General features: G+C 36.7%; 1 protein-coding gene across 2 annotated transcripts in view; it reads left to right on the top strand.

The window, feature by feature from the left end:
• Positions 1 to 23,931, top strand: part of ST7 (suppression of tumorigenicity 7) — a 330,306-nt gene that overhangs the window by 175,669 nt on the left and 130,706 nt on the right. For both annotated transcript variants that reach the window (XM_044679523.1, XM_044679522.1), the window contains exon 3: positions 5,609 to 5,768. In XM_044679523.1, the coding sequence (XP_044535458.1) occupies positions 5,609 to 5,768 (160 nt within the window). The remainder of the gene's footprint in view (positions 1 to 5,608; positions 5,769 to 23,931) is intronic.

Raw genomic sequence — 23,931 nt, 5'->3', positions numbered from 1 at the left:
AGGTCTCAAGCCAAGCTCCTTCAAGGCCAGGTTCAAAAGGCAAATTCCCCCTTCACAGGAAATTACCATCATATTTAAGATAGTCTGTTTTTTGTCCCTTCCTGCATCCACTCTCTAGTTCTATGTAGACAAATGACAGTCTCAACATTGTTTCAGACTGCCCAGGTGGCAGTAACTTTTTTGTTTTTGATTTGTCACTAGCACATGTGGGTCATAGACCTCCCTGCTCCCCACTTAATTCTAAGTTGGGTGGGAAGACATATTCCTGGTAGCTAAAGTTTAAAGAATGAATAAGGGTGAGCTAATTCCATTTACACACTATCCACTGAGCCAACTGACTGCCCCTTGTATTTCCTTTTTTAAAAAAGTTTAATTAAGAATATTTTTCCATGGTTATATGATTGATGTTCTTTCCATCCCCTTCTCCAACCACAGTATGATAGCCAACAAGCAATTCCACTGGGTTTTACATGTATCATTGATCAAGATTTATTTCTATATCATTAATATTTGCACTAGGGTGATCGTTTAGAGTCTACATCCTCAATCATATTCATCCCCATCGAACCATGTCATCAAACAGTTGTTTTTCTTCTTCGTTTCTACTCCCACAGTTCTTTCTCTGGATGTGGATAGCATTCTTTCTCATAAGTCCCTCAGAGTTGTCCTGGATCATTGCATTGCTGCTAGTAGAGAAGTCCATCACAGTCAGTTGTGCAACAGTGTATCAGTCTCTGTGTACAGTGTTCTCCTGGTTCTGCTCCTTTCACTCTGCATCAATTCCTGGAGGTCATTCCAGTTCACATGGAATTCCTCCAGTTCATTATTCCTTTCAGCCCAATAGTATTCCATCACCAAAAGATACCACAGTTTGTTTAGCCATTTCCTAATCGAAGGGCATTCCCTCATTTTCCAATTTTTTGCCACCACAAAGAGCGCAGCTATAAATATTTTTGTACAAGTCTTTTTCCTTATTATCTCTTTGGGGTACAAACCCAACAGTGGTATGGCTACATCAAAAGGCAGACAGTCTTTTAGCGCCCTTTGGACATAGTTCCAAATTGTCTTCCAGAATGGTTGGATCAAGTCACAACTCCACCAGCAATGCATTAGTGTCCCAATTTTGCCACAAATCTTCAAACATTTATTACTTTCCTTTGCTGTCATATTAGCCAATCTGCTGTTACCTCAGAGTTGTCTGGTTTGCATTTCTCTAATTATAAGAGATTTAGAATACTTTTTCAAGTGCTTATTGATAGTTTTGATTTCTTTATCTGAGAATTGCCTATTCATGTCCCTTGCCCATTTACCAATTGGGGAATAGCTTGATTTTTTTGTACAATTGTTTTAGCTCCTTATAAATTTGAGTAATTGGACTTTTGTCAGAAATTTTTGTTATAAAGATTTTCTTCCCAATTTGTTGCTTCCCTTCTAATTTTGGTTGCATTGGTTTTGTTTGTAAAAAAAAACTTTTTAATTTAATGCAATCAAAATTATTCATTTTACATTTTGTTATATTCTCTATCTCTTGCTTGGTTTTAAAATCTTTCCTTTCCCATAGGTCTGATAGGTAAACTATTCTATGTTTACTGTAAAATAAAAAGGTAGGTCCTTTGAGTTGGTGAAGCAATAGGAGGTATTAGTGAAAACTCCTTTATGGATGGTAAAGTGAGTTTACTTTGAATCTGCTTTAGTGACCCTGCAGCTGAATGTGGTTTGTGATGAATCAGCTGACAACTGTTCACTTGACTCCACTTAATGAGGTAGTGACTGGTTCCCTCAATTAGTAATTAGTTTATAAAATGAATTAAAGAGTAATTAAACTCTGATATCCTGAACGCTATTTCTGACTATGATTGTTAAATGTAAACTGAGAAGATCAATAAGCTTAAAGATGTCTTCAGTAATGTCCAAGAGAAGTGGCAACTGACAGACTTCCCCTTGGAATGTTGAGAATAAATCATGTCAGTATCAGCTTCTTTTACATTAACTAGTTTAATGATGATAAATAAGATAAAGTAAAGTTTGGGGTAAATATTGAGGAAAGAGGGATTAAGGATGAATTCTAAACCTTATCCATATAAAGAATTTATGCTAAATCTTTAGTTTTCACCTAAAGAAGCTGATATCCTGAAGCCTGCCCAGCAGATTGCCTTGGCCAGGGCAAAGGCCTGACTTTGATTGTTTGATGGTTTATCTCAGTTCAAAATAATTTTGGTTTTATGGCTGATCTTCTTGTTGATAGTAGATTTGTATATGGATGTTGAATGAGGACTAAAGCTGGATGCTGATAGCAATATTAACACAGAATAGCTAATGAGCAGCCTAGGTACCTAAACCTAGCTAAGAGACAGTCCTGAGATGATCCTGCCCACCCTCCAGTATCTCAAAACTGAGACCCTGATGTTCTAAGTTTCTCTCCTTTTATAGGCAGATTTCAACTGACTTTTGGTCTCGTGCCAGCCCAATGTCACCTCTGCATTCTGTGTTTTAACACAGTAACTGGCAATCATGCTGGTCCAAAGTGGCTTCTTGCAAAAGTATTTACATCACTTAATTTACTTATAGATTCCTTCTTTATATTTAAGTCATTCACCCATTCTGAATTTATCTTGGTGTAGGGTGTGAGATGTTGATCTAAGACTAATCTCTCCCATACTGTTTTCCAATTTTCCCAATAGTTTTTGTCAAATGGTGGGGTTTTGTCCCCAAAACTGCAATCTTTGACTTTATCATACACTGTGTTGCTGAGGTTATTCACTCCAAGTCTATTCCACCATTTCCTTTCTAATGTAGGCTTTCAGAAAGGTGGAAGAAATTTTCAGAAAATTTAATTTCAACCTTGCCCTCTCCTTTAAAAAAAACTTTATTTTAAATTTCTTCAGCCTCTTAGGGATAGTAAAAGATCTTTTACTGGTTCCAAAATGCTGTACTTAAAGAGATATTCTTTATTTATAGAATTCTGGGATTAGAGTTCAGCCTCTTTAATACATTTATGATTTAATCAACTTAGATAAATATCCCCCTTCCAGTCTTTATTTTTTCAAATTGTATTCATCAGGAGATTCCTAGGATTTTTAATATTCATGCCATGCACACGTAACTTCACACCCTCAAACATAGAGAGCATTTCTTAATCTAAGTTGAACTACCATTTGCAAGCTTAGAAAAAGTTTTTGGTGAATTATTCTCCCTGATCACACACACACACACACACACACACACACACATATATAGTCTACTTTCTTTAGAGACTCGATGTAAAGGTTTAGTAATAAAACATCCATTTTCAGTAATGCATATTTTGTTCTGAGATATTCAATAGAAATCTCATTTTTATGAATGAGTTATTCTGGACTAAATCTATTCTGTACAAGGAGTTTTCTGTAGAAATGGACAATTTCATTCATCCTCCCAAATGTTGCAAGAGTCAAGTATAGGTACATTGGAGTTTTATTAAATTTCTAAATTGATTCTAATACTAAGGGATGGGAGGCAACTATCGCTAAACCAAATACCTGCCATAATGATTGAGGAATAAAAAGCAGGTGGAAGAGAGAGAGATCCTGAGAGAGAAATTGAAGGGAGATTTTCTCTTGGAAGCCAAACTTAGTAGGTAAGATGGCTTAGTATGGCATCAGATCTCAAGAAGTCCCCTTGTCAGTCTTGTTAGTGTATGGTCTTGGAAATCTATTGTTTTTATTTGTAATTAATTATTTAGAATATTTTTCCATGGTGACATGATCCATGATTCCCCCTATTTCTTCCCTTTCCCCTCCAGGAGTTCACAAGCAATTCCACTGGGTTATACATGTATCATTGTTCAAAACCTATTTCTATGTTATTCATATCTGCAGTAGAGTGATCTTTTATTGCCAAAACCCTAATCTTATCCCCATCGAACCACGTGATCAATCATGTTTTTCTTCTGTGTTTCTGCTCCCACAGTTCTTTCTCTGGATGTGGATAGTTTCTTTCTCATAAGTTCCTCAGAATTGTTCTGGATCATTGCATTGCTACTAATAGCAAAGTCAGTTACATTCAATTGTGCCATAATATATCAATCTCTGTGTACAATGCTCTCCTGGTTCTGCTTCTTTCACTCTGCATCAAATCCTGGAGGTCTTTCCAATTCAAATGGAATTGCTCCAGTTCATTATTCCTTTCAGCACAATAGTATTCCATTACCATCAGATACCACAATTTGTTCAGCCATTCCCCAATTGATGGATACTCCCTCATTTTCCATTTTTTTGCCACCACAAAGAGTAAGGCTATGAATATTTTTGTACAAGTCTTTTTCCTTATTATCTCTTTAGGGTACAAATCCAGCAGTGATATGGCTTAGGTCAAGGGCAGGGAGTCTTTTAAAGCCCTTTGTACATAACATTTATTATTTTGTAATGCTTGGGTACAGTAATGAATTTGTGGACTTATAAAATAGGAAACTCCTGGGTTTGCATTTAAAGCAATTTTTAGCCAATGTAATATTGGCAGTGAGTGAATGGGACCAGCTAGATTTGAAATATTGGGGGCCTTATGGAGTTTTTCTTGTCACATAAACTGGATATTTCTTTTTACAAAAGTTAACTTAAAAATGGAATTTGGCTATAATTTCTACACCTATTGTGTAAATAGAATTAGCTCTAGCCATTCATAGTTAAACTCTTACTTACCCTAGGCATAGAAATCATGTCACCCTCACCTTCCTTAGTGGGGAGGGGAGATGAGTTACCCACACGTGACAATAAGTAACAAATCAAGAACAAGGGACTGCCCTTTGGCAGTCCAAAATCAGTGTAGAGACTGCCATTTGTCCACTTGAATTAGAGGTAGACCCACGGGAAGTGACGAAAGACACTATCTCTTTAAGTATGTTGGTTACTTCCTGTGGAGGCAGTTCCCGCCTTGAACTTGGTGCTGAAGGAGCTCCTGAGACTATAGACAGCTTCTACTCTATATTGTCATATATATACTTTTAAATGGCATCTCCCAAATTCCAATTATCCAATACTCTATACAAATTCTACCTACAGCGGAGTGATGAATCCAAATATTTGTATACTTAGATCAAACTCATCTCTAAAGTTTGCCCTAGATGTATCATAAATGTGTGTGTGTGTTTTAAATGTTCTTTCACTTATTGACTTCTTATTAATGTGTGACACCTCGCATCCACAAAAACATTTTACAGGAACCTTTTGAATCTGGGAAGAAAAGTATATTAAATCTAGATAGGCTTAATTGTTTTTGTCTTAACCTAAATAAGCTTTTTTTAAAAAACAATGTTAAGTAATAATAATGTTAACTAATATTAAATAATAACGTTTAAGTAATAAATACTAATGTTAAGACTCAAATATAACAAATGTAAAATATAAGGCATATAATACACATATAAGATATATACATGTTTGTTTATATGTATAATTTTTATTTATAACAAATATATTTATATGTTATATGAATATACAATATAAATATATATAGGTGTAAAATAAATATCAATAAATTATTCATATATATGCATATATTTGAACAGAACATCACAAGTTATTTGGAAAACAAAGAAACCCTCCTCAATTGAAGTTTTATGCTTCTTTTCCAGATATTTGAATGGTGGTATTTTCGAAAGTATGGGACATCTTTCATTGAGCAAGTATCTGTGAGTCATTTGCGCCCCCTTCTGGGAGGGGTGGACAATAACTCTCCCAGCAACTCAAACACAAATAATGGGGATTCAGATTCAAACCGACAGAGTGTATCAGGTAGGTAGCTGGCTTCAACTCGACACTTAACATTTTTCATCATTCGCTTTTTCTGATGTATGTGATCAAACAATTACAAATGGAAGACTTATTTGCAATGAAATATGAATGAAAGTGGAAACCTCTGAGGTCCAGTACAAGCCAGTAAATTTACTTCAGGCAATGAGTCGTAAAGAAGAATTTATTTTGAAATTCCTATTGTTTTCATCATTTGAAACTTCTCTTAATTTTCTGTCAGCTTCATTAAGTATAACTTTAACTTTAAGCATAACTATATTCTTAAAATTTTTTTTTCTTTATTCTAGTAACAAATCTATACATACGTTTTCCAAAGTTACATGATTCATGTTGTCTTCCTTTTCTCCTCCCTCACCTCTCCTGTAGCAAAACTATATTTTTAACTGTAAGTATTTCAATCAAGTATTCATTAAAGATTCCCTGTATGCCAGGCACAGGGAATATAAAAACAGAGAACACAACAATCCTTATTCTTAAGGAGCAAAATTTGGAAAATTAACTGCCCTTCCTGATAATTTTCAGAAAGCAGTTACTTTGATTCTTTAGTCCAATAATGGGCTAATTTTTTAAAGAGGAGGCCAAAGGAAAGGAAATGCTCATCTGTCAATCTGTTTCTAAGGCAACTCTTTCAAAGTTTCGTTGTATTGTATCCTACTCATTGTATTCATCAGATTAGGAATAATGTTGAGCAGTTGGATAAAACATTTCAGGGGGCTGCATCTGGCCTGCAGGCTGTAGTTTTGCCCATCACTGCTTTAGGCTATTTTTGGGTAGATTTGATCAGGTTGGACCATTGAGTTTGCCAGGCACGGTGGTCCAAACCTGAATTCTCTTTAGCTGGCAATTCCAAGGCTGGTGGATTGCTTGTGTTCAGAACTTCTGAAATTCAGTGAGGCTAAAACATATCAGGCGTCTGCATTCAGTAGTGTGCTGATATGGAAAGCCTCCTGGAAGCAGAGGATTGCCAGGCTGCCTAAGGAAAACAGAGCAGTGTAATGCTTCTGTGCCCATTAGAGAGTAGCCAACAACATTCAAACCTGGATGAGAGAAGAAGAATCAGACTCAGCCCCTAAGCAACCAGGCTTAAACCCTACAACCCAGATCCAACTTCCCTTAAAAAGTATTGTATTTAAGACATGATTTAAGAATTTTTTTGGTAGTCTACTTTCCATGCTAACTATGGAGAAAAATTTCCCCTTCTTTTTTAGATAAACAAAATGTCAGAATGGCAATATCTAATTAAGTTTACTTAACAGATGACCATGATCTATATCTGTGTGTGGGTCCAGATGAAGAGTTGTTGTGGTCATTAATACTTCACTATAACTTCTTTCCACGTGTAGTCAAAATGATGACAATTCAAATTGCACTAATCTATAAGTACATTTCATGACTTTATTTTTAGCACTAAAATATCATTTTCTACAAATGTGTAAAGTGCTAGTGAACTAAGTGTTTTGATAGTGGCAGGATACCTACTTTTCATACTGGTATGTCCTAATTACAGTATAACATAATGAGTAAGTGAAGTTATTAGCAATTCAGATGTTAGTCTTTTTCTTGATTCTTCATAACTAATAGGATCCAACTCACAGAACCAAATAATATTCTGGAGTGCTTGATACCTATATGATAACTTATAATAAATGGGTTTGAAGAGTTAATTTAAATTGGAAGATAAAGAAAATTCATCTTTTTTTTTTAAAGCAGCCAAGGAAGATTTGTATAGGAAGCTCTCTTTTAGGACAATTCACTTAAAAAAACCCACTTACCTTCTGTTTTAGAATCAATACTGTCAAGGCAAAAGATCAGAAAGGGATAAACAACAGGGGTTAAGTTACTTGCCCAGGATTACACAGTATCTAAGGCCAGATTTGAACCTAGGATCTCTCATCTGTAGGCCAGTCTATCAAACCACTGAGTCACTTTGTTGCCTATAGGACAATTCAATTAAAACTTTTTAAAAATTATTATTTTTAAAATTAATTTTTTATTATTTCAATTGTTACATGATTCTTGTTGTGTCCCTTCCCTCTTCTCTCCCCTTCTCTTCACCCCCCTTTCCCAGAGTTGACAAGCAATTTCAGTGGCTTATACATGTATTATCACTCAATACCTATTTCTATATTATTCCTTTTCATAATAGAGTAATCTTTTAAAACCCAAACCCCAAATCATATACCCTTATAAAAAAAGTAATAAATCATGTTTTCTTCTGGATTTCTACTCCCACAGTTCTTTCTTTAGATGTGGATAGCATTATTTTTCGTGGGTCCCTCAGAGTTGTCCTGGATCATGCATTGCTTTTAGTAGCAAAGTCAATTATATTTGATCATCTGACAGTGTTTCAGTTACCATGTATAATGTTCTCCTGGTTTTGCTCATTTCACTCTGTATCGGTTCTTGGAGGTTCTTCCAGTTCACATAGAATTCCTCCATTTCATCATTCCTTATAGCACAATAGTATTCCATCACCATCAGATACTACAATTTGTTTAGCCATTCCCCAATAGAGGGACACCTGCTCATTTTCCAATTTTTTGCCGCCATGAAAAATGCAGCTACAAATATTTTCCCATTTTTAAAAATTTCTTTGGGGCACAAACCTAGTAGTGGTGCTGTTGGATCAAAGGACAGGCATTCTTTTAAAGCCCTTTGGACATAATTCCAAATGGACAATTCACTTTTTAAAAAATAAGTTTTTATTCATATCTTCTGATTCTTAAATTATGTTATCACAAGTGTCTCTTTTTATCTCATATAACAAATAGTATTTATTTTAAGAAAGAAAAATAAATCAGCTTAATTAATCAGTATACTCCAAAAATATTTGTGATATGTAATACCTGTAGACTACTCATTTCTGTGAAGAAGTGGATTAGGAATATCCTTTCATATTTCTTAATTCTTGCCCTACTTGATCTCAATATTGTTTTTGATAATATTGATCTTGTTTTTGGTTATTGATATAGATAGCTTATTTATCCTTATCAATTGGGATAGATAGGCTTGAACTGTTAGGGTCACTTGGTTGTAGAGGTAAATGAATTTGCTGGACACAGCTTAATCCATTCCTTATTTATTATTAACTATCAGGAGAGGCAGGTACAGGATAAAGGAGGTATGAAGTAAGTAGGAAAGTTCTTAACCTAAATCTAAGATTTCTAAATATAACCCTCCAACCTAATTCACAAGGATTTGCTTCTTGTTCACCAAAGGTAACCTCCTTAAACCTATTCTCAACTGTCTACCTAAAACCCAATTCTATCTATCTTTGTTCTAATATATAAACTTCAAATATTCTTTTTTTTTTTAATTTTTAAACCCTTAACTTCTGTGCATTGACTTATAGGTGGAAGAGTGGTAAGGGTAGGCAATGAGGGTCAAGTGACTTGCCCAGGGTCACACAGCTGGGAAGTGTCTGAGGCCGGGTTTGAACCTAGGACCTCCCGTCTCTAGGCCTGGCTCTCAATCCACTGAGCTACCCAGCTGCCCCCTATTTTTCAAATATTCTTAACCTCCTTAAAATATATCTCAAAAGTCACAAGTTGTCTTCTCTAACTGTTCAATTTCTAAATGACAATTAGAACTCAATGGCTTCCTCTGACTCTTCTCAGCAGGGAGTCAGACCTCAAGCTGTTCCAGTGAGAGAAAAACAGCAGCACCCCCCCCCCCCACTGGGCAGCTGCTTCTCCCTTCAGGAGAACAGTTTTGAAATCAAACGAAAATCTTCCCATCTTCACAGATGTTCTTATAAGGTTTCCAAGTTAAGTTTAACCAAAATTACTAACTGATAGTATCCAGAGAAAAGTCACCAACCACCTCTTAGGATAGTGAGTTCAAGGAAGTGGCCAAGAATTCTCTCACAGTCTTCCCAGCATGCCAGTCTTCCTTAAAGTGACCACTGTGATTTTTCCTGGCCATGCATTATAGGGACAAAAAAAGAATCCTTTCTCTAGTATTTATCTCTCTGCTTTTACTTATATAACTAATTAATAATTAATTAAACTTAACAATACATTAACATTTGATTTTTTTGAGTCTATAGTTCTTTCAGTTTACATTGTTGTAATTTTACCATGTTGTATGTATGTGTATGCTCTGCTTGCTTCATTCTAGATCAGTTAATATAGATCTTTCCATGTTTCTCTCACATATACAATAATATTCTATTAATTGCATTTACGTATCACAGTTTATTTAGTTCTTTCCCAGTTGATGGGCATCTGCTTTGTTTCTAATTCTTTTCTATCACAAGAAGTACTGCTCTAAATATTTTAGTGTATGTGGGGATTTTATTGGTGGCTTCCTTAGGATAAAAGCCAACTAATGGGGTCTCTGTTTAAAGGATATGAATATATTTTAGTCAATTTAATTTCATAATTCAAAATTATTTTCCATAATAGTTGTATCAGTCCCAAACTCCACCAGTAATTTATTAGCATGCCAATCATTGCACAACCCCTCCAACATTGACTATTGGCATTTTTAGGCATCTTTTCCAATTTGCAGTTTGTAAGGTAAAACCTCAGAGTAATTTTAATTTGCATTTCTCTTATTATTAGTGATTTGGAATATTCTTTCATGTGGTCATGACTACTTTGCAGGTCTTTGTTTGAGAACTGCATATATCCTCTGCCCACTGATCTATTGGGGAATGGTTATTATTAATCATGCATGCATGTATACAAATATATGTATATATAAAATTTTTTATAAATCATGGATACCAAATTCTTATCAGATAAATTTGATACAAAGATTCTCCCCTCCCCCATTTGACCACTTCCCTTCTAATCTTAGATATATTGATTTTTGTCTGTCTGGAACTTTTCAGTTTCACATACTCTGTCATCTATTTAAAATTTTTGTAATTGCCTCTATCTCTTGCTTGTTTAAGAATATATTTCTTACCTTTAGGTTTGAGAGATATGTAAAATTCTTTTCTTCTTAGTTTTTAATAATATAATCTTTATTTGTTTTTTTTAAAATTTTTAAACCCTTAACTTCTGTGTATTAGTTCCTTGGTGGAAGAATGGTAAGGGTAGGCAATGGGGGTCAAGTGACTTGCCCAGGGTCACACAGCTGGGAAGTGGCTGAGGCCAGATTTGAACCTAGGACCTCCCGTCTCTAGGCCTGGCTCTCAATCCACTGAGCTACGCAGCTGCCCCCTAATATAATCTTTAATATTAAAGTCACATATTCACTTAGACTATGTTCTGGATGTGGTATAAGATTTTGGATTAAGTCTAATTTCTACTAGACTGCTTCTTTCCAGTATTCCTACTAATTTTTTAATCAAAGAGTTTATACCTATTGAAGTTATATGTTCCACTTTATTAAACAGTAGATTATTGAGTTTGATTGTTTCTGATTCCCTTGTCTGGAATGTTCCTTTGACCTATCATTTTTTAAAACAATAAAAAAGTTTTGATATTCCCTTCTTCATTCCTCCTTCTTTTCATAATTTTCTTTGCTATTCTAGATCTTTTGTTCTTCAAATGAATTTTGTTATTATTTTACCAAGTTCTCTAAAGTTTCTTTTTGGTAATTTAATTGGTTTAGCATTATAAGTATAAATTAGTTTTGGTAGTGTTGTGGTGAAAAAAGGAAGATGATGGGAGATGGTAGAGAAAGGAAGGGAAGGTATCTGGGGTAGCTGGGTACTCCCCCCCCCAGCCCTGGTAGGGTAATTAACCCCAGCCTTTTAGAGGTAGGCTATGGAGCAGAACAAAATAAGGTTAGACTTCAGGGATATTTAGCTGGGTTTATTTGGGCTAGGAAAAAGATAGGAGTTAGATCCCCGGGGGGAAAAAAAAAACTCTTTCCTCCATTCTGGGGAAAAAGGCTCTCCGGAGATAAAAAGGCCTTGAAACCTATGCTCTCTCTTGTAAAGACTTTTGCAGGAAGCCATTTTGGCCAAGCATGAGTGCCAGTTACTTGGTTGGAACCAAGAATGCAATGAGGGCATTTTGAGCTGGCATGAAACCAAAAGTTGGTTGAGATTGGACTATAAAAACAGAAAAGATCAAGTGCATCATCCTCTCAATCTGGAGACTGGTGCGGAGGACAGGTCATCTCAGGATTGTCTCATAGATAGGATTAAGTGTCTAAGCTGCTAAAAGGGAATTTTGTGTATACCAGCATTCAACATCATTATTGAACAACATCTATAAAATCAATACCAAAATATCAGCATAAATACCAGCCAGAAGATCAACTATAAAAGCTAACTCTTAGTGGACTGAGGAAACCTTCAAACTTTGGGGTTAGGCCAGACAACTGGCCAAGCAAGCTTCAAGATACCAGGATACCAGCTGATTTATAATCAACAACATATTTAGATAAAGGTTTATGATCTTCCTTTAATCCTTCTATCCTTCACAATTTCCCCAATCCTTTCGTTTACCTTAGCACTTACTATTAAATAGTTGTTATAAGAAAGCCATCACAGACCTGGTTATTCTAAGAGTTCCAGCAAGTTGTCAGTTAGAGACCCACCTGACAACTGGTAAAGATAACTTTACAATTATTGATCTTTTGAGTGAATTCTTCAAATCGAAGTCAGAAATAGAAATTAAGGGTTATCATCCTTGAAGTTATTAATCAATTGGTTTGCTAATTGAGGGAAACAATCACTTCCTCATTAGTTAAGTGGGAACCAGTGAAATCAGTGAAATGCTCATTCATACCAGAAGATTCTATACGGTTTCAGGCAGCTGCAAGATCACTGAAGCTGCTGCTAAGTAAACCTATCTTGGCATCCAGATAGGAGGTTTCAACAACACCTCTCATAATTTCTACCTCCTTCTCTAAGATTCCTGGGGCTGTACAATATTCATCTACCAGCCGCCTCCCACCCCCCCACCCCCCCGCCCCCTGGATCTTTACACTCTTCTTTTTATATTTTCTCAGGCACCTCCCACAAAGGTAGTTGAGGTGGAGGGGTCCTGGGAGATGTAGCTTCCTAGGGTTTAGAACATTCCAAACGCACATTCCCCCCTGTGATCCTTTGGGAGACCAGTCTCCCCAATGGATAACAAACACAAATAAATTTATAGTCACAATAAAATAAAGGGTATATACATCAATACAAGGAAGAAATGGCAACAATTTTTTAAAAAAAGAAATCAAATACTTGGTGCTTTTTTACAAAAAAATAAGGAGGCAGTCCCCTTTCTTTCACAACAAAATATATATACATATAAAACAAATATATACATGTAAAACAAATGCATTTAAACAAAACAAATGAATTTAGAAAAACAAATGAATTTTAACAAGACAGATAAATTTTAAACTGTAGTAATTTTGTTTTTGTAATATTGGCAAGCCCTAGTCATGAGCACTGAACATTTATCTAACTTTTTAAGTTATTTTTATTTCTTTAAGGAACATTTTATAATTGAACCTCTGTATTTTGGTTGCTTTGCTAAGATGATCCCCAAATGTTTTCTGCATTTTGTAGTTATTTGGAATGGGATTTCCCTTTTATTATTGCTTCTTGTGTTTTGATAATAGGAATCCTGTTGATTTTATTTTGTAGCTTGTAATTTTGCTCAATTAGTGTCTTTGCTGATTACCTAGGATTTTTTAAATATATCATCCTATCATCAGAAGATGATAGTTTTATTGCCTCTTTACCTATCTTTAGGCTTTTCGTGTCTTTCTCTACATCCCCAATCATGTCTACCTCAACCCATGTGTTCAAGCAGTTGCTTTTCTTCTGTGTTTCCACTCTTGCAATTCTTCCTCTAAATGTGGGTAGTGTTCTTTTCCATAAATCCCTCAGAATTGTCCTGGGACATTGCATTGCTGCTAGTACAGAAGTCTGTTACATTCTATTTTACCACAGTGTATTGGTCTCTGTGTACAATGTTCTTCTGGCTCTGCTCCTTTCACTTTGCATCAATTCCTGGAGGTCTTCCCAGTTCACATGGAATTCCTCTAGTGTATTATTCCTTTGAATGCAATAGTATTGCATCACCAGCATATACCACAATTTGTTCAGCCATTCCCTAATTGGAGGGCATCCCCTCATTTTCCAGTTTTTTGCCACTACATAAAGAGCCGCTATAAATATTTTTGTACAAGTCTGTTTATCTATGATCTCCTTGGGGTACAAACCCAACAATGGTATGGCTGGATCAAAGGGCAGGCATTCTTTTATAGCCCTTTGAGCATAGTTCCAGATTGCCATCCAGAATGGTTGGATCAGTTCACAACTCCACTAGCAATGCATTAACATCCCAATTTTGCCACATCCCCTCCAACATTCATTACTCTCCCCTTCTATCATTTTAGCCAATCTGCTAGGTGTGAGGTGATACCTCAGAGTTGTTTTGATTTGCATTTCTCTAATCATTAAGATTTAGAACACTTTCTCATGTGCTTATTGATACTTTTGATTTCTTTATCTGAATACTGCCTATTCATGTCTCTTGCCCATTTACCAATTGGGGAATGGCTTTATTTTTTATACAATTGATTTATCTCCTTGTATATTTGAGTAATTAGACCCCTGTCAGAGTTTTTTGTTATAAAGATTTTTTTCCCAGTTTGTTGTTTCCCTTCTGATTTTGGCTACATTGTTTTCATTTGTACAAAAGCTTTTTAGTTTGATATATTTAGATCTCTCACTAGTATGGTTTTACTATCTATTTCGTTCTTGAGCTCTACCGGTTTCTCCTTTACGAATTTGGATGCTATGCCATTTGGTACATACATATTGAGCACTGTTATTTCCTCATTGTCTATACTGCCTTTTATCTCAGGATGTAATAACCTTCCCTGTCTTTTTAAATCATATTTATTTTTATTTTGTCTTTGTCAGAAATCATGATCACCACTCCTGCCTTCTTCTTCTCATTTGAAGCCCAAAAGATTTTTTTTAATTTTTTTTTATTTTAAACCCTTAACTTGTGTGTATTGACTTATAGGTGGAAGAGTGATAAGGGTAGGCAATGGGGGTCAAGTGACTTGCCCAGGGTCACACAGCTGGGAAGTGTCTGAGGCTGGATTTGAACCTAGGACCTCCTGTCTCTAGGCCTGGCTCTCAATCCACTGAGCTACCCAGCTGCCCCCAAGCCCAAAAGATTTTGCTCAAGCCCTTTACCTTAAAACTGTGTATGTCCACCTGTCTCATATGTGTTCCTTGTAGACAACATATAGTAGGCTTTTGGTTTCTAATCCACTCTGCTATTTGCTTCTGTTTTATGGGTGAGTTCATCCCATTCACATTCAGAGTTATAATTATCAGTTGTGTATTCCCCAACATTTTGGTATCCTCTCCTAGTTCTACCTCTTCTTCTTACACTATTTCCTTTTAAATGAGTGGTTTGCTTTAAGCCAGTAACCCTTGTCCCCTCCCTTGATTTACTTCCCTTTCTACCCCCTCCCTTATTATTCCCCTATTTTTAATGCCTAATCAATTCCCTCCTCCCTTTTTGACCTCCCCACTCCCCTGTTCTCCTTGGTTTATCCCTTCTGACTTTCTCAGTAGGGTTAGATAGAGTTCTATATCCCAATGGAGATAGTTATTCTTCCCTCTCAGAGTTAATTCCACTGTGGGTACGGTCTAAATATTACCTCTTAATGCTCTCTTCCTCTCCTTCTTATAATAGTATTCATCCCCTCCCCTTCCCATGCCCTCTTTGTGTGTAATAGAATATCCTATTTTTCTTATTCATTCAAGTTTCTCTTGGTGACCTTTACTATTCACCCCCCTCTTCCCACCCCCCCATATCATCTTAGACCATTTAGTACTCCAACCTCTCCCTTTGAATAATTCTTCTAATTACTATAATAGTGAATACTATAATAGTGAATAGAGTTCACTACTGAGAATTACACATAACATTTCTCCACATAGGAATACAAATAATTAGATCTTATTTAAGCCCATAAAGAGGCAAATTTAAAAAATATGAGTTTTCTTTCTTTCCTCTCTGTTTCTTATTTACCTTTTCATGTTTCTCTTGGTTTTTGTGGTTGGATATCGAACTTTCCATTTAGTCCTTGTCTTTTCTGTGCAAATACTTGGAAATCTATCTTATTGAATGCCCATACTTTCCCCTGGAAGTATATAGTCAGTTTTGATGGGTAGGTGATCCTTGGTTGTAGACCCAGTTCTCTTGCCTTTCTAAATATCATATTCCAAGCCTTGCGGTCTTTTAGTGTGGAGGCTGCCAGATCCTGTGTGATCCTGATTGGTGCTCCTTGATATCTGAATTGTCTCTTTCTGGCTTCTTGTAAATTTTTTTTAACTTGGAAGCTCTTGAATTTGGCTATTATATTCCTGGGGGTTATCTTTTCTGGGTCTAGTATAGAGGGTGATCTATGGATCCTTTCAATGTCTATATTGCTCTCTTGTTGTAGAACTTCAGGGCAGTTTTGCTGAATAATTTCTTTTAGTATGGAGTCCAAATTTCTATTAGTTTCTGCTTTTTCAGGAAGACTAATGATTCTCAAATTGTCTCTTCTAGACCTGTTTTCTTGATCTGTCAATTTCTCAGTGAGATATTTCATGTTTCCTTCTATTTTATCAGTCTTTTGACTTTGCATTATTTGTCCTTGCTGTCTTGAGAGATCATTAGCTTCTAATTGCTCAATTCTAGCCTTGAGGGACTAGTTTCACTTTTCAATCTGTTCATTTCTGGTGTTCAATTTGCTTATCAGTTCATTTGATTTCTGAGCCTCACTTTCCATTTGCAAAATTCTGCCTTTTAAACTGTTATTTTCTTGCCAGATCTCTTCCATCTTTCTCATCATCTCAGATTTGAACTCTTCAAGAGCTTGTGACCAGTTTTCATTTTTTTGGGAAGGTTTGGATCTGATTATTTGTTTGTTCTCCTCTGCTGTTTGCTCTGTTGTCTGGATTTTTTTGTGAAAGTTGTCGAGTGTTAAAGATGTCTTTGTGTTGATCTTTCTCTTTTGGGGTTCTTGTGAATGGCTTGCCAAAGTGATCAGAGTGCCCTCTCAGGTTTATCCTCACACTCAGGGTCTCTCTGCATTCTAGGCTCCTGAGGTCTCAGATCTAGTTGTTCTCAGGGACAAGCTTCCTGGTGGTCCCCTTGCTTGTTCCTCTGCCCGAAGCTCCTTTAACAGTCTCAGGGCACCGTTTCCACAGTCATGCACCCGTCTAAACTGGGTCCCCACCCAAGGTCCGCTCCTGCGCTCAAGGTCTTTGTTCAAAGTCCGCACGTTCTTTAGCCTCTTGGGGTCTTAAGTCTTGCTGCCGTCAGGAACAGGCCCTGGTGTTCCCAGGTGGCTATCAAGGACTTAATGAATACCCCAAAATTGCTCTAACTCTTTTGCACTAGCTTTGGCACTGTAGGTGGTGTGTGGGGCAGTGAGGGGATTGTTCAGCTCATATTTTAGTGAGAGCTGTTTCACCCCCTTATTGAATGGAAATGCCCCGATTCCACGTACCTTCAATGCTGCGCCCTGTTGTGGGGTCCCTTTGTTCGTCTGGACTTGTTTTTATATCTTCTTGAGGAGTCCTATATGTGTGGGTTAGGAGAGGTTAAGCGAGCTGCTTCTACTCTGCCGCCATCTTAACCCGGAACAGTTTAAGTGTTTTATATTTTTGAAAATATTCATTAGTATACAATTCATGCATAATATGTTCTGATTATTTTTAAATTTTCTTTTGATTTTGTTGTAATATCACCTTGTTCATTTACTATTTTACTGATTATATTCTTTCATTTTTAATCAGATTAGTGAAGGATTTACCAATTTTATTAGTTTTTTCAAAGAACCAGGTTTTAGTTTTAATTATTATTCCTTTTTTAAAAATTTTTTAAACCCTTAACTTCTGTGTATTGGCTTCTAGGTGGAAGAGTGGTAAGGGTGGGCAATAGGGGTCAAGTGACTTGTCCAGGGTCACACAGCTGGGAAGTGTGTGAGGCCGGATTTGAACCTAGGACCTCCTGTCTCTAGGCCTGACTCTCAATCCACTGAGCTACCCAGCTTCCCCCTTAATTATTATTTCTTAGGAGTTTTTTGGTTCCAATTTACTCTTTTCCAATTTTTTGAAAGTCCTTTTTTGTGATTATTTTATATTTGTTTATCTAAGTTTAAAAATTCATATTCAGTTAATTAATCCTCTCCTTTCCTATTTTCTTAAAGTGTATTATTTGTATACATACACACATGTAAACATATATACATACATACCGGCATATATGATATTTGATTTTCAAAATAACTTTGGTGCTACTTAACACAGAATGCTTTGACCCTAAGTGTCTCCCGAGAGCCAGGCCAGCTTCAGCTTCTTTCCAAGATTCTTAGATATTCTGAAAGGTTTGTTGATGTCTCTCTTCTTCTACCACTGCTATGAGCCTGATATTCTTTCTCTTCTTTTGTTTTAAAAAGGGATATTTACTTAAGAATATCAGGAACAAATGTACAGATATTTTTCCCTATACCTGCATGATATACTTTCTTCTATGCCCCTCATTCTTTAGGTGAATAGGTTCAAAACAGAGCTCAGTGGCTACATGGCCTTGGACCCAGGAAGTTCATCCTGCTAGATGAGGCTCCTTTCTGTTTTTTCTGGTATAATCATTAAATCACTAACTTTTGGGTCTCTAACTAAAGTTAGGTCACTGCTTGCTCCTTGGAAGCATTGATGCTAGACTATTATAGTCCGGCATCCAGATGCCTGTAGATTGTTCTCTTGATCTTCAAGATCAGACACTCCATTCCCATCTCCTAGAAGGAAATGAGCCAGTGAAAATGGTCAAGGATGACGGCCTGATTCTGGGATTGGGAGGCAATGAGGCCTCCTTCAAGGAAGAAAGCCTCTCTTGCCCCATGGCCCCTCCTTGAATTCAGTGAGAGAAAAAGTAAAAGAGAGAGGAGCAAAGGGAGGACTAAAATAGACTTAGACCTTTTTAAAATATTGATGCTTCCTTGGAACCAGTGACACATTGTCTGCAAATGCTTCATGATTCCTCCAGGTTGCCTGTCCACACATTACCCCCAATTCTCCTGGAAGCAGCCCCCCAGCATCCTCTCCTCCTCTACCTGGAGTGGATCAGGGACTGAAAACCACTTTTACATATATATACATATAAATATGTATATATATTCAGTTCCTTATATAGATTTATATATGTAATATATAATATAAAATACATATATAAATAAAATATATTTAAATATATATGAAACATATATTATGAATATATATACATATATATATGTACATATATATATATAAACTTTGTCTTGCTTGTTTTTGTTTATTAGCTTTCTCTGTAGATGGACATACACATTTATGAGAAATTCTTCCTTAGAAGGGAAAAATAAAAACAATTGGTTATAGTGGCACAAATAGGAGCTTCTTGGCCTCTTTCTTCTTGCTAGCCAACTCATTTGTTCTGGTCTCAGAATCTCATTTAGCTTTCACCAGAGTTATGCCTCAGGTGCTCATTTAAAGTTCATCCAACTTGCCTCCTCCAGAATCAATAGAATGAAGTTAAGCAAAGCAGTGGGGATGAGCAGACTCAGGCTGAAGGTACTTGTCTGGAAGACCCCAGCTGGGCTGGTAATTCTCTTACCCAGCCCCTCCTCCAGTCTCTCAAAATGTTTGGCCACCAAAAAACGGCCCTTTGTTAGGCTTTTGGTGCAATAGTTCTTATTGCCTGCAATGTTTAATTCCCTTGTGGCCTCTATTAGGAAACATTCATGCTGTTTGGCAGAGTTCTTGGGCTGAGATCAGAAATAAACAGTGCAAGGAACTCACTGGGAGGGGATGAGGAAAGGTTCAGCCATGTTCAAAACACCAAAGGATATCCACTTATGAAAGGAAATAGTCTGAATTAAGTTATATATGATGGAAGGTGGCTCACATCTTCATGAATGGCTTGGAATTCATAGGGGATAGTTCATAGATAGCAATATGTTGAGTTCACATCCTCCCTTGGACCTTTAACAGCTCTATGACCCTAGGCAAGTCATTTAACCACCAAGAGCCTCCATTTTGTTATCTGTAAAATGGGTACAATAATAGCCTCTACCTCCTAAGATGGTTGTAAATCTCAAATGGGTTAATGTTTAGAAGGCACTTTTGCATACCATATGTACATTGTAGTATATAAATAACAACTAGGATGATGTTGATGATTATGGTATTGGTGCCACTGACTTCCTAAACCAGACACTCCATCTCCTAACTCTTTTATTCTCACCAACTGCTGCCCCCCCACACACACACACAATGCATGGGATGCTTTCCCTTTCTACCTCTGCTTTCTGGTTTCCTTCAAGTCCTAGCCAAAAGCCCACCTTCTACAAGAAGCCCCTCCTGATTATCCTTAATTTTAGTGCTTTTCTTCTCTTGGTTATTTCTACTTCATCCTCTTGATAGCTTGTGGTACATGGTTGTTTACACATTGTCTCTCCCATCGACCTGGAACCATCTTTTGCCTTTCTCTTTGACTCTCTAGTGCCTAGCACAGTGCTGGCACATAATCATTGCTTAATAAATGTTTTCTGACTCATCACTGACTCATCATGGAATACAGAGCTGGAAGAGACCTTACAAAGGCCATCTGGTTGAAAAGTTTCATTTTACCATTTAATGAGGGAAAATGAATTGTTGAAGATCACAGAGAGAATAAGTGATTGATCCATAGAGGCCTTGAATACAGCTCCTCTCATGGCAAATTTAGTGTTCTTTTTAGCCCCTTACATTACATTTCAGTCATTCATTAATTCCACAGATATTTATTAGCCATTCTAACCAATGACCATTGACATAGCCAGAGCACTTTCCTTATAACAACTCTGTATAAGTGTCCTTATCCTGATCTAACAGTTGAGGAAACTGAAGCATGTCTACAGTAATTTTTCCCTGGATCACAGAGAGAGTAAATATAAATGCAGTAAGGGGAATCTAGGTGTGACGCCAAGTCCAAAGCTCCTGCCATTGTAGTGATTTGCCTGCCTTTCTTAGTACTCTGAGAAATAGCAGTGCACCAGGTTCTGAAATCTGTGCTTTGGGAAGCACCATAGCATAGTTATGGCAGAAATGGCCTATTAACTTGAGAATAACTCAGAACTACTAACATAGTCAGAAAAACCACTCTTTAATCAAGATATAGGATTCAAGTATTTGGTCATTACACAGAGTCAAACATCAAATACCATACAAAATCAAAGGCTCTGGAAACCACATCCCTGGGAGAAGTCACCACACTACATGCTCGCTTCTCTGGGAGAAGACATCATACTAGATGCCAACTCCAGAGAGATACTGAACCTGAGAGTCTCTTTATACCCTTTTGAGAAGCCTACAGAGACTAACCACAAACAGGTGCATAAACCTCTTTGCAGTCAAAAGCTATGGTATTAGGGAATGGTTAGCTGTAACAAATTAAAGGCAAAGGTTAAACTAAGAAACTGGGCTTCATGAGAGGAAAACTTTCATCCAGTAGAGAAGCCTTCAAAACAAATGGTGCTTAACATTCAGACCAAAATAGGGATACTTGGCACTGGGGTTTCTCATAGGTAAGGGTAAACTGAGCCATCCAAAAATCCACATTGACAGACCAAAGGAACTTCCTGTCCCCCGTCTCTTTCTCTCTCTTTCTCTCTCTCTCTCTTGCTGTCTCCCTTTCCTTCCTTCCAGCTAGCAATCCTCCAGGGTTCCAGAATCAGAGGTTTTAATAATATAAAGTACCTCAGAGATCACCAATTCCAGATGTGTCAAGGTGTCAAGTTCAAGTAGATGGCCGATTGTGATGATTATGGAAAACGTGCTACAGAAAATTCTTACTTTTAAAAATCTACAAACTTAAAAAGAATCAGCCTGTTTCTCTTTTCCTTCATCCTGCTCTTCTCCAGCTTCCTTCTCTTCCCTTTCTTGAAGCATGGTGAGGTTGTAGAGGGTTTAAATGTTTAATTTGTAGTATGGCTGGGGTTAAGAAATATTTTGAGCTACTTAAGAGCAGGCATTTTCTTTTACCTTTTTTTGGTATCCCCAGCACTTAGAACAGAGGTTGACATGTATGTTTATGGACTGACTGACATTAGTCTAACACTAGGGTTATTTAATCCAGAATCTATGAACATTTGGTTTCCTTTGTAATGGTATAGATTTTATTTTATGCATTTAAAATGTTTTCCTGAGAACTGGGCCATAGGCTTAATGAGTCTACCTAAAAGGTCTAAGACAAAACAGTGTTTAAGAGCCCCAGATCTACTTTGTACAAAGCCTATTTTTCAGCCAAATTGGACAATTAACTGTCCTTCACTTTTGTTCTGTGTTGTCTTATCTCTGTGCATTCAAGGAGGTCATCTCTCCTGCCTAGAATGTACTCCCTCCACCAAATCTTCACTCCAGAATCCTTCACTTTGTTCAAGGACCCCCTGAAGTACTACCTGCTCTATGATGCTTCTCTGACCCTCACCCACCCCTCCAGCCAAAGTGATTGCTCTCTGCAAAGAAGTTAGGCATCCTGTTTTTCATTTTTGCATCCCAAACACTTAAAATAATGTCTTACACAAAATTGGCATTAGTTGAATTTTCATATATCAGTTTGTGCTAGTTATTTCCATAATCATCATAACTCCTTGTTATGTTGGTAAACTCTATGAAAGTAGAAACCATGTCCCTGTGTCATATTTAAACTCTACATCTCCTGAGGAGTCTCCCCTCAATATGTAATCCAAATATTTAATATTTTTAACTTGAAACATATATATGTACATATATACACATATGTATGTGTTATAGGAGGTTTAAAAATCTGTGAAAAATTCATCCTAATTATTGAGTTTCCTAAATATACAAATATTTCATTCTAGAATCTTAGATCTACAATTAATTCCTTTTGTTTTTATAATACAGGTAGCATCTAGTGGAGGAATACTTTGTTGTATCTGATATTAGATCTAAATACAAACTCTCTATAAGCACAAGAAAACCCCTAAAGCTTATTGTTTGTTTAGATATGTAATTAAAATTGGTTTTATTTTTTTTGAAGAACCCTGAACCTAAAAAATTTCCCTTCCATTACTCATGAGGCAATTGAGGCTGTAGGAAGTAATATGACTTAGCCAAGGTTAACACAGATCACATGCCTCTTGGCCTAAATTTCTTTGATGATCCATACCTAAGAGAGTTTAATAATAGAATTAAGTGGAACCAGAGTATCCTCTGAGATCTATCTGGTATCTCTTTCCATTGTATATTGGCAGTTCCCTTTAATGTTATTGCTTCAGGATGCATAATCCATATCACTAAAGGAATTCTAGACGTATTTCTCTATTGGAGATGACTATGGCAGAGTCAGTGTAGAGTGATGAGGGAAACACAAGTTTTAGTCCTGTTAGAACCAATCTCCAGAACCTCTGTATATTGGGTTCCTGTGACTAGAAATCAGGGAGGAGAAAGAAGTCGAGGTAACCAGTACCTCCAAAGTTTTTATAGCAAAGCCCAACATTTGGTGAGTGTTAAACAAGCTGGAAAGAACCCAAGGGCAGCCCAGTGATGGACAGTGTCTGTTGTTGAAGCCAGGTATGGTCCAAATGTATTTGAGTACTAACTATCGCCTATTAAAGTATATAACTAAGGACTGGTCAGGAAGTATCATGACCAGGATGCTGGACTGAAGTTGTCAACATTTTTTTAAAGCTACAACAGTTTGTAAAGGCTGCCAGTGGAGTTACAGGTGAATTTTAATCTGTCTTAGTAGACGAATCACCATTTATCAGTGAAGTCACAGTCTGTACTTGGGTGGCAAGAGGCACTGGGGGAAATGCACCATTTTGGGGGTCAGAAGAGCTTTAATTCCCAAGCTATTTTTGTAACCCTAATCTTCCTGGGTCTCAGTTCTTCATCTGTAAAATTGATGAAGTTGGACTAGATGACCTGCCTGTTAAGGTTTCTTTCAGCTCTGCAACTATGGTCCTATTAAATAAAGTCTATGCAATAAGATTAAAAGCAACCAGAGGAGGGTGAGAAGAATTGACATTTAGAGGTTTATTTTAGATTGGAGACTATAGTTTACAAACTGCTTTCCTCACTACAGTCTGGTAAGGTAAGTGTAAATATTATGAGGTAATACAAATACTATTCTTTGCATTTTACAAATGAGGTCATTGAGACTTCGGGAGATTTAATTGACAT

The sequence above is a fragment of the Gracilinanus agilis genome, chromosome 5, assembly GCF_016433145.1.
Source record: "Gracilinanus agilis isolate LMUSP501 chromosome 5, AgileGrace, whole genome shotgun sequence".
NCBI classification, from domain to species: domain Eukaryota; kingdom Metazoa; phylum Chordata; class Mammalia; order Didelphimorphia; family Didelphidae; genus Gracilinanus; species Gracilinanus agilis.
Note: the sequence above shows the minus strand (reverse complement) of the source record. Positions and strands in the feature narration are given on the sequence as shown.